At 43.6% G+C, this 12,309-nt stretch overlaps 1 protein-coding gene across 5 annotated transcripts in view; it reads right to left on the bottom strand.

The window, feature by feature from the left end:
- Positions 1-378: 378 nt before the first annotated feature.
- The window catches only part of LEMD1 (LEM domain containing 1), a 372,161-nt gene continuing 360,230 nt past the window's right edge, over positions 379-12,309 (bottom strand). For 4 of the 5 annotated variants that reach the window (XM_044076814.1, XM_044076813.1, XM_044076815.1 and 1 more), the window contains one exon: positions 379-1,323. In XM_044076814.1, coding sequence (XP_043932749.1) covers positions 1,056-1,323 — 268 coding nt within the window. In that variant the 3' untranslated portion in view covers positions 379-1,055. The remainder of the gene's footprint in view (positions 1,324-12,309) is intronic. The other variant, XM_044076816.1, reaches the window with a different exon arrangement.

A 12,309-nucleotide genomic window follows, 5' to 3' on the forward strand; every position in this document is an offset into this window, starting at 1 on the left:
TGGTATACAGGCTGGATAGTGAGCTACCCTTGGCGGGAATCCCTTTAGTAAAGAATGCTGCAACAGTGATATAGGACATCGCTTTTTAATTTTGTTGTACTCCACAACCTGCAGTTAAAAAGTTCTTTAAAAGTTCCAATATTCAGCAACCTCCACAAAAGTACAGACATACCCAAGAAAGACAAAATAGATAATCCTGTGTGTACATGCACACTATTCTCCATCACATCCCTCCCCTCTGAAGTATATAATCATAACACAAAAATAACTGGAATTTTAAACCTCATGAGTACTTTATAGCATGCACAGATTTAAAGCTCTGAACTTTTATTAGAAAAACTGTGTACAACTCCAGACTACAAACCAAAATAGTCTTGCTCTAATACAAAATGTGAATAAACTTTATTAAATAAGTGAACATCTTTGACTGATGTAGTTAAAAGCTTACAATTAATATTAAAATTATTTTTATAGACCTCAATGTTAGCGGCATAAACAAACTTACAAAGAAGACAGCATCTTTTGCTTTAAATAGCCGTATGTAGTCACCGTCTCCATGCAGACAAACAAGGCAACCAGCAGCAGCATTCTCAAGAATCTGCACGTGGTATGATGTTATGGAACAAAGTGAACAAAACTACAAAAAGGAACAGATTCAGATAAATGCTGATATTACAAATTAGTTCATTAAAGTGGTTTTGAAAATGTGGCCTTTTAATCTTTGACAGAGGCCACAACTTTCAGCTTATCAGTGATATTCTCACACAGGCACAAAAAAAAAAATAAATAAAATTTGACACCGACATCCAGTTTGCCTCTTTGGTAGCAGGATTCCTGCTTTTCTGACAGGCTCAAGAGAGGCTAGAATTACAGGAAAGTAATCCAGAAGTAAATTCTGCTACATCAGGTATATATATGATGAAGAATATGGATTCTATTCAACGAAAATTAAAATGGCTTGTCCAACAGGTCACAAGTAAAACATTATGCAACAGTATGCTTTAAGAAAAAGGAAAAAAAATGTAAAACCATTTTCTCTTCTGGGTATATAGTTTCTATGGTTCATCCATATTGCTCTGGTCCAACAACTGTGAAAAGGGGTTCTCTTCATTCATCTCCATGACATAATATACAAGATAAAACACCGAAATGATGAGGAGGATAAGCAAGACCTTTGACCACACAGGAACAATTGGTTGGCTTTGTACATTTTTTACAACAACCTTCATTTGCTCCCTTGCCTTCATCTTGGCCAGAATATCCTCATGGGTAAACTGGATAGGTCGTCCTGCAGCACCTTTAATCGGCTTTCGTTTAGTTGCGCTAGCAGAAAGAAGAAAGATTTAGTTTTGTTTCTTTTAAAGACTTTTAACCCATCAAAACATTAAGGATGCCACCCGTCCCTTTGTCAGCGGGACACTGGTTCAGCTGCCTCATCCCGTTGTCCACTGTGCAAAGTAGTGGGACTTGAAAAGTTCCGCTTTTCAATCGCACTGAATTACCGTTGAAAAGCCGCAATTACGTCCGGCTTTTCCACAGCAATTCAGTTACATCACCAACCCGGACCCTGCAGGCAGAGCTACTGCCTGTTAGGTCCGGGTGCTTTAATTCGTGCAGCAATTGGCTGCAATTCATGAAAGGGGTGGGGATTGGGGCAGGAAGAGCCCTGCAAATATTGCGGCTGTAGGAGCGCTTTGTTGTAAGTGCTTCTATAACTGCAAAAAAAAAAAAAAACACAGATTTGTTTTGGGTTTTATTTTATAACGAGCCAGCCATTCATGCAGCCGGCAAGCCATTCATGCAGCCAGCCATTCATCCATCCAGCTGCTACTCCCACCATCCAAGCTAGCCACTGCAGCAGCCAGCTAGCTAGCCACTCCAGCAGTCAGCCATTGTACCCAATAACATCTCCTTCACTGCTCCAGTGGTGATGTCATAGTAGAGGGTGTGGCCAGTGTCATATTGGCCACATCCCCATGTCCCACTTTGGCCTACTAAAAAGGTGGCAACCTTATCAAAAGAAAAACAATTAACTTATGCTTTTATCCATTGAACAATTTCACACAAAATCTGCATACCACAAGGAAGCATATAAATGCAAATTAAATGTCAAGAATGAATAAATCAATACGTCAGCATAGAACACTATGCAAAGGACCAAGAAGCTGTTTGTAATGGCGTGAAGCAGTTAAAATGCAAAGCAATGGAATGAAAAGCCAAGCTGTAATAACTCAACAGTACATGCACAAACTGGACTACTGCTGCAGAATTCAAACAAATTATCAAGGAACATTTGCTGAAGGCAGATACTGGTCTTCATCCAGATCTTTTCAGTAGATGGATGTTGTCTATTATAATTACATCTAATCTCTATCAACACTTACTTAATGACAGCAATTCAAGTAGTCCCCCCACCATGTGTCCAGGCAGACAGACTGCACCAATGAATGCTCTTGAACTACACTAAAGAAGCCAGAGAACAGAAAAGCAACTTTATTATGCATACCTTTCAACTATCCTGATTTTTACAGAAATAGTTCTGTAAAATCTTACCATAACCATAGATGTCCTCCCTCTACGTTGCAGTATTCACTTTGGTGTGGAATTATCTGCCTCAAGTGATCAGACGTCGGTTCCTATACAAAAGCTTTTGCCTGGCTGCTGTAGGTGCGTGGGACGTCACACGTAGAGCCATAAACTAGGGTCCTTAAATGTGACATCGGCACACACAGTCCTCAGAACTTGAAGCACAGAGGAGTGGCCTGTCAGGAGAACAAGATGTCAACCAAAGAAACAAATGCCACTGTAAGGCCGGACAGATAAGCCCTAGGAAGCAGTGGCCAGGGAGTAAGGAGGGTGGGAATGAATACTGCATCATGGAAGAGAAGGAAATCTATGGTTATGGTAAGATTTTACACAACTATTCCATGTCCTTCTACTCCAATGTTGAAGTGTTCACTGGTGTGGGACAGTACCACAGTTTAGGAATTTAAATAGGAGGTAGAAGATTCCAGAAATCCTTGTAGGATTGCTCTGGCAAAGCCTGCCCTGGAGACTTGGTCGAGTTTGTAGTGTTTGGTCGAGGTGTGAACTGTAGACCAGGTAGATGCTTCCAGGATGGAAGCTGTGTCCAGGCCTTTGAGAGGTAGCTATAGCCCTGGTGGATTTAGCTACTACCCCATGAAGTAAGACCTTGCCATGGTGTGAATAACAAAGAATAGATTTCCTAATCCAGCAGGAAATGGTTTGTTTGGAGACTGCCTTGCTCAAAGCCCTGGGGTGAAAGGAGATAGAGTTGGTCATACTTTTTGAAGGCTTTAGTCTTGTCTAAATAGAATCTCAACTGTGTGTATGTCCAGGGAATGAATGATTCTCGCTGCACTGTTGGTTGGAGTTGGGAAGAAGGTAAGTGGATGGACTGGTTTAGGGATAGTTCATTTACCACCCTGGGCATAAAAGGATTTGTGCGCAAGGTAACTGTCATTATGGAAGATAATGGGCCACTAAAAGAATGATTTTCCAAGTACACATTTGTAAGGAGACCGAACTAGCTGGCTCAAAAGGAGGTAAGGCGAGTTTTTCTAGCAAGAATCCGAGGCCCTGGGGAGGAGGGATGGGTTTTCTTGGTGGTCTAGTATGCAGGACCCCTCTCAGGAAAAGTTTAACATCCACCCTGGAAAGCAGGAGTGGCTGTAAGGGTAAGCAGGCTGAAATGGCTGAAAGGTGCACTTTCACAAAGGAGCAAGTTAGCCTAGCCTTGATGAGATCACAAACATAGCTAAGGACTAGGGAGGAGTCTGCCTGCATAGGGACCCTGTCCTTATAAGAAGACACCAATTTGCAAATCTTTCCCATTTAGATAGTAATGCCTTTCTAGTAGTTGGTTTTCTGGCCTCCCTCAGGATTGAGAGCATGTCCTTAGAGTAGAGCTGTCTGTATGGGATTACATATTGATCACCCAAAGTGTTAGGTTGAGCATTTGCAACTGTGGGTGAATGAGAGATCCCTTTTGCTGATATAGGTCCACCTTGTGAGATAACTTGTGGTGATTGCCCTTGGTTAGAGTGAAGGGTGAACCAGTGTTGCCTTGGCCAGTAGGGAGTCACCAGCAAGATTTTTGGTTGGTCCTTGATTTTCAGAAGGACCTTTTGTATTTGTGGGAAGGGGGGGATGCATAAAGGGACATCCCCTTCTAAGGAAAGCTGAAGGCATTCAATCTCCAGGCTGATGGAGTGTGATCTCTGGTGCATAATTTGCTTAGTTGTCTGTTCTGCGGGGAGACAAACAGATCTACTTGAGGGGTGCCCCACCAGTGGACTATGTCTAGAAAGGAGACCTGCAGGAAGATGTTGTGTTGGGTGGCTAGCTCCCAAATCTGTAGGGTAATCCTGCATAAGAGGTAGGCTTTTGGCCCTCCAGGTTTGTTCAGGTTCCACATGACTGTGATGTTGTCTGTAAGAATGTGAAGATGGCCTGGTTGAAGGATGGGAAGAAAGGCCTGAAGGGCCAGCAAGACAGCAGTTATCTCCCTGACGCTGATGTGCTGTTTTTGAAGGGCAGGTGTGATTCTTGTACCCTGTAACCCTTTAGAGTTGCTCCCCACCCTAGATCTGATGCATCTGTGTGCATGGATTGCATAGGGCAGGAAGCTGCTGGAGAATGCCTTGGTTTCGGAGGATTTGTTGAATCCACCATCTCAATTCTGACTTTAGACAGGGCAGAAGGGGGGGTTTGTTTGTCTAGGGAGTGTTGGTGCTGAGACCATGCATTCCTTAAGTACCACTAAAATTTTCTCATGTGCAACCTGGCTAGACGGATCGTGGCTGCCATGAGTCTCAGTTTTTGTAGAAACTGTCTTGCGGAAAGGTGGGATACCCCAACATGATCTTGGAAGTGACTTGACAGAGAATGCGCTTTGACCTGTGGGAGGAAGGATCTCATCAAATCCAATCTTATCCTGCATCCCACGAAAAATTTGTCCTGCTGTGGGTGCAGATAATATTTTGGAAGGTTTAGGGTGAACCCTAAGTTGTGCAGGATGGTCATGGTGAATTTTAGGTGACTTAGGAGCATTGCTTTTGATTCAGCTAGAAGAAGGTCGTCCAGATAAGGGTATACTTGGATACCATTGGTTCGGCAAAATGCAATGACAGAAGCCAGGCATTTTGTGAACACTCATAGTAAATATGCCAAAGGGCAAGATTGTATATTGAAAATGTGAGGAAATGCCAGTAAATCTAAGGAATTTTCTGTGGGAGGGCAGGATAGGAATGTGGAGATGAGCTTCCTTTAACTCCAGACTGACCATAAAAGGCTTGGGGTGGCATCAGTGGCAGGAGGGTTTGTCGAGAGAGCATCCTGAAGGATGGAACTTTTAGGAACCAATTTAGGTAGGATAGGTCTAGCATGGGTCTCCAAGGACCATCCTTCTTTGGGACTAGGAATAGACGAGAATAGAATCTTTTTCCTTCCTGGCCCACAGGTACTGGTCCTGCAGAATATGTGGGAATAGGTGGAGCTTTTTTTTGGTGGAAAGGGAATGGTTTTTGGCCTTGGTTTTTCCTTCCAAGATAGTAAATTATCCTCTTTGAATAATGGAGAGGACCCATTGGTCTGAGGTGATGTTTTCCAAAAGGGGAGGCAGTGGGGTAGGCGGGCAGACAAGGTGAGGTTGGCAAGGCAGTCACGCCGAGGAGGGGTCCCCTCTGTCAGGAAAGGGCTATTTGGAGGGTGGATGGTTGTTGGTTGGTTTGGAGTAAGGCTGTCTCCTAGATCCTCTTCTCGGTATGGAGGAGAGATGAGAAGTGGAAGGCATCCTCCTGACAAAGGAAGTTTTAGCCGAATAGTTCCTTTAGTACCTGGGGAAGGGAGACACCAGCAAATGTATGATGTCTTGCAAGCTTTTGAGGAGCTCAGCTGAATTCTTGCCAAAAAGTAGATTGTGGTCCAGTGGAGCATTCATAATTTTGGATTCTAAATCCTCTGGAAGGGGTTGCAGGCGTAGCCAGGAAAATCTGCGTAGGACAGATGCAGAAGCTGCAGACTTGGCCGAGGCTTCTGCTGCATCATAACTACACCTGATGGAGTGTCTGGCCACCTGGGCAGCTAGGGACAGTATTGATGGAATGTCAGACTTAGGACAGTCAGGTGTAGAAGTTAGCAGGGTAGAGGCCTGAGATACTAGGTCTAGAGCGTATTTTATCATGTGCGTTTGGTAATTAATGGCTCCAATAGCAAAGGTGGAGAATTGTACACTTTTTTGCCCAGTTTACCCACAGTTTTACTATCCTTATCTGTTGGTATGAGACTGGCAGAAGGTACCTGTCTAGATAACCTGTCAGGAGCCACAGCAATGACAGCTGGTGATCTGCTAGTGGAGGCTTCACCAGGAATTTTTGGTCATCAGGCACCTTATAAAACCTGTCTGGTCTTTTAGGGCCTGGGAGCTGAGAAAGTCAGTGTTCTTACAGACAGAACTGAACGCATCCAGGAAGGCTCGGAGTACAGCATGTATTGCTGAAGAAGAGGGAAACAAGTTGCAGAAGTTCAAAATATCTCTTCTGGGTGTCAGACGTAAGGGTAGTGTCCCACTTGAAGTTTTCCTACATTTTAGTTACAGTCTCCCCAAAATTTAAATCTTCAGGTGGAGTCCCCTTCAATGGAGTCATCTGGGGAATAGTAGTCAACAGGGGAAGTAATTTGGGACACACAAGAGACCGATTCCTCTGAGGAGTCGTCATATTGATATTGCTGCTGTTCTCCCTCTTGTGTAGTTGGATGTTGGTGAGAAGAGCCAGAGGCTGGGTGAGGACCAAGCACAGGGACGGTAGAAGGAGCAGGGCCTGTGGGCCTAAGAGCCATGAAGGCCTGCATAAGAGAATTAGAAAGAGATTGCCAATCTGGCTGTGCTTCAGGAGGAGTGAGATGTTTTGTCTTCTGTCTTTTCTTGGAAGGTGCACGCTTAGGGGACGGCCTAGGGATTGAAGCCCGGCCTGTAGTAGGAGAGGACTCTATCGGTCGTCCAAGAGTTCCCCCTCAATGTCGGCTGGGGCAGATGACTGAATAGTCTCCGCAGACGTGCATTCCGTTGCTGCAGAAACAGCTTCCTCAGTGGGAACTGAGCCTAATGGAGAAAGCAGGAGTTCCTCAGCCCCTATATCAGAAGCCGGCGGGATGTCTGATAGTGGAGTGGCAGTAGGAACAAGCCTGGAAACATTGGCCTTCCTCCGGGGGTGGGGTTTCGGTTTGGTCGACTGACTGGGTCCGTCCCAAGGGCTAGGTGTTTCAGATGCTGGTTCTTGAGATATAAAATTTAATGCGGCCAAACAACTAAGAAGCATCTTGGGCACGAAGGACTTACACATGGAATGGGACATATGGTCGTGTTCCCTACCTAGACAAAATACGCACTTATTGTGGGAATCTTTGTGCGGTATCTGCCAGCCACAACTATATTTGCCTTTTTTAGCTGACATCGGCCAAGAACTACAGCAAACCAAGCATAAGCAAAGAAAACAAAAAACCCCAACGGGGCACTTATCTTTCCGGAGTAATCTTAAGTAGGAGCTGAATGATTGAAGTGACTGTCTGTGGCTGAAACATTCTGAGGTCTGTGTGCAGTCACATTTAAGGACCCTGGTTTATGGCCCTATGAGTGATGTCCCATGCACCTACAGCAGCCAGGTAAAAAGTTTTGTATAGGAGCCGATGTCGGATCGCATGAGGCAAAAAATCCCACACCAAAGTGAATACTGCAACATTGGAATAGGACATCATTCAGATTTTTGTCTCTCATTTTTGTTCTGTTCCTCAAAAAAAAATTGAGGTTTTCTGGCAAATCACTGAAGACTGAATTCATGAAACAATGGCAGATGCTGGAGTTTCAGACTTCATATCCTTCAGAAAATGAATGCTAAAGCAAAACATGTTTTTCTGGCAGCTTTTTAATTTTAAAAGAATATTTAAAATTTGTCCCTTTTTGTGTTTGTCCCCCAATTATTTTTTAGTTTTGTCCACATTTCTTCTAAGAGGTTGAAAGAAATGCTATAATGCATGTGTGTGCAAAACATTAAGATATGATGAAAACTGAACAAAAATGAATAGACTTCCAAATTATTAATTTTCTTGCCATACAGCAATGTAGCATCATATGGGAAGTAACAGTATTTAAAGCAAAAAAAAAAAAAAAAAGGCGGAAAAGTAGGTTTTCTACATATACTGACAGCAGACCACTGACTTTTCTCCTGAAAGCAAAATACTGAATGCTAACAAACTGCAAAATGACTAATCATGACCATTAAAAACTGTACAGCTACTGTATTATTCATTGTTTGACAGGGAAAAGTGTGCTTTGTAATGTGTAGGGGTTGGATTCATGACACTTCTCACTAAAGAAGTATTTGTCCCGCACTCCAGCCCTACACATTGTTACAAAAAGGACAGTTGTACAAGTAAACTTACCGTAACAGCAGACTAACAGCTGTTGGAAGTAGCTTAGCCTATATGGGTCGTACCCCTTGCACCAGCCAGCTCATCAGACCTCTGAGCACCTTCCATGTGCTCCAACTGCCAGGACCTCATGCCATGTATGAAAGAAGCTGGTTCACCAAAGTTTTGAGCATTTGTCTAGGAGGGAGAAAAACTTGTGCTAGGAAATAAATACACACCACAAAAAGGGTGAAAAATTATCACACCATGACAAGAAAGAATACAAGCAAGTAAAGGGGGCTGGAGGGAGGTACTGTTTCTGCAACAATAATCCATTAGAACATCTATACTTTTAACGATGTAAACAAATTCAGTACATAAAAAGGGCCAACAAAATATATTGCTGCCATATATATATCTGGATTAATCAACAAATCTACCAAAGCCAAGTTTGAGGTTAAGTTTGACCTCCCAGGCCAAGGACAACCACAAAGCATTCTTTAGCTAAGTTCGCATCCTCAAAGGTAATACACACTTGTGTGCAGAGCTCACTGTAAATGGAGCCACCTATGCTGAGCCAGAAGATACAGCAAACCTTATGGCTGATAAATTCAGCTCCAACTTTACTCCGCTCTCCCCCTCAACCTTCCTTCAGGAAATATCAAATATAATTCCCCCTACGATCACTAGGGAACAGGTCCTTAATGCTCTAAGACCAAGAACACTGCATCAATGGGCCAAGACAATATCCCAGGATGCCTTCTAAATAGCATGAAACATGACCTATCAGGGCCTCAGGAATTAATATTTAACTGTAGCCTCCAAACAGGCTTAGTACCCCATGAATGGAGAAAGGCAACGGTCATCCCTCTGCACAAAGGTTGGCCATCTACAGACACTGGAAGGTACAGAACCATAAGTCTCACTAGTCTTTTATGTAAAGCTATGGAAAGAATTATGGAGATGATCAACAGAGATATAGTAAACCTCCAGACAGTGGACCCAACTCAGTTTGGTTTCATCAAGGGCAGATCGTGCCTACATAACCTGGTGGACATTTTAGGTCACCAAAACAATGGATGAGGGCAAAATCAATCACTGCCTACCTTGACCTGGCCAAGGCATTTGGCACAATACGCCACTCGGGCATTGTTGACAAACTCAAAAGGTTAGGGACAAACCCGTATGTCACCTGGTGGATAGTCAACTGGCTCACACACACAAGACCCAGAAGTTAGAATTGGGGAGCCCACCTCTACAGAGAGGCCAGTCACAAGTGGAGTCCAATGATCAGTCCCTGGACCGCTCCTTTTTGCATTTACTTAGAAGTCAAGGCCAATGTCAGTGGTCTCTGCTAACTAAATTTGCAGATTGCAAATTAGGAGCAGTCATTTAATCACATACTGACACAAATGTTCTCCAGGAAGGGCAAGCACAGAAACAACTGGTGTCAAAGCCATGGACAAACTAAATGCCAAGAAATGCATAATAGTATCCTTTGGGAAGTCATCTCTGGTAACTATCATATTGACAACACACTCCTTAGAGTTGACCCAGTAAAAAGGGACTTAGGGACACATACAGTAATCTAACCTTTGATCTACAATGGTGAGGAAACCATTCTATGTTGCTCAACTTATAAACAAAGGTATGGCATCAAAGTACAAGAAAGTCAAATTGTGAACGCTCATATCATTGAACGTACCGGACCTCAAAGTGCTTTTTCTGAGATCGCGGTACAGTGTAGAATGGGATATTTGCCCTTTCCCCTCATTGTATTGCGATCTCGGAATTGGAATATATATTTAGCGGGGGGTGCAGCCCCCCACAATAGGAAGTTCGAGGTCCAGTACGTTTGATATGAGCATTCACAATTTGTGAGATTCGCTCATATATAGACCCCACTGGATCTACAGACAGCAGCCCCCCCCCCCCCAAAAGTGTAATGCAATTAGCAGGAATGTCAACTTTCCCAAAGGGAATACAATCTTGGTCATCCACAAGCCATCCACATGTCTGCACTTATGATAAATACATTTTGAGCAGTAAAGGGCCCAGCACAGAACCCTGCGGTACGCCACTAGTGACTGGTCTTTTGCTAGAGGTGAAGTCACCCACTGACAGTAGGTGTCTTGTCAGTGATCCAGTTGGCTAACCATCTGGTAGTGTAGGGGTTAATGCCCAAATGGAAGAGTCTCTCTATAATACCAGAGTAGGGGATTGTGTTAGATGCCTTGGCTAGGTCATGATAAGCAGCATGCACTCTGTCCCTCGTCCAGGGCCTTGGTGACTTTCTCGAAGAAGCCAACCATTTTTAACAGGCATGATCTACCTTTAATGAATCTGAACTGGATTGGGTCCAGAGTTTGGAGATTATGGACCTTAACAAGGACATAGGTAATGATTCTTTCCACAGCCTTGCAGGTGAAGCTAGTCAAGTTTTTGGGCCTATAATTCCCAAGGTTGGTTGATGGTTCCCCTTTGTGCACAGGTATTACTGTTGCTGTCCTCCATTCCGCCAGAACATAGCCAGTTTGCAGGCTGTGGTTAAGCAGGGATCCAATTTGGTCTGCTTGGTCATGTTTTGAGTTGTTTAAAAGGCAAACTGGGATGTTGTCTCATCCCAACGATGCTGCGTTTTTGGCCTTGGAAAGGGGAGAGATGACCTGCTTGTGAGAACGGGCTGAGGAATGCTAGCATGTACACTTTGGGGGGAATGACTGAAGGGGACATTTGTGAAGTTTGCTCCAAATCAGTCAGCTAGCAGATTAGCTATTACATCCAGTCGAGTATGGGTGATGCCAGCCACAGTTCCGCGCATAGCTGGGTATTCCCTTTTATATTTCGGATGTAGTTAAAGAATACCTTGCAATTATTCTTTGCTAGCGAGGCTATTTTTACTTGTTTACTATTTGTAATTAGCTTTGGAGGACTTTACAAGATCTCTAATTTGTTTATATTACAGAGGGATTTCTTCCTCTTGTTGAATAGCTTGTATATAACAGGGGTCCACCAGGGTGGCTTGCTTTTTTGGCAACATCTGGTTTTAATCTGGTCAGGTACATCTGATTCTACACAACTGCTTAAGTATACAAGACATTGGTGTACCCGTGCATAGGAGTCAGTGTAATCTGCATTTGAGGTGGCTTTGAAACTTCTTATACCATCAATTAGTTGGAAGTAATTTGTCTATGAAAAATTTTTGAGCGTTTTTGAGCTTGATGGGGTATTTGGTTTTACCGAGACTGATTTATGGTCCGATCGTACCAGGGAGCACATCACACGGGGTTGGGGGGTGCAATGCTGTCCCATGTTAGTGAGTACTATTGACCAGGACATCTGAGTCTCTTGTGGGTGTGCTGACTAGCTGTTCCAGAGCATTTGCACTGAAAGTCCAAAAACCTCTGAGCCTGCATATTTGTGGTTGTGCGTTTCCCAGTCGATGGCAAGATAATTGAAATCACTCATGAGTAAGGTGCTGACCTGTATGGCAAGTGACTACAGAAAGTTCAGGTATGATTTTCCTGTTCTAGCTAGCTATTATATGGCAGGGGGCTTTGCGTATAGCTAAATGAACACGGAGTAGCTCAAGAGAGTCTCTGTTTTAGAGGTGTACCTATCCTTAATGAAGACAAACACCACCTCCTTTGGTTCTTTCCTGCTCAGTTTGTGGTCTGAACATATGGAAGGCATTGTAGCCCTGCATGGCCGGGGTGCTTTCTATGTATTTAAACCATGTCTGGGTGACTGTACAAAAGTCAGTATCTTCTTTAGACTACTAGCATTAAGCAGCAGTACCTTGAGTTTATCTAGAGAGGATTTTGTGTTGGGCGGTTGGTTATTCTGACACTGCCTAAAATAGGCCCAATAGGGGTGGCTAAT

Source organism: Protopterus annectens, chromosome 7.part0 (genome assembly GCF_019279795.1).
Source record: "Protopterus annectens isolate FY-2018-M chromosome 7.part0, PAN1.0, whole genome shotgun sequence".
Lineage (NCBI taxonomy): Eukaryota > Metazoa > Chordata > Ceratodontiformes > Protopteridae > Protopterus > Protopterus annectens.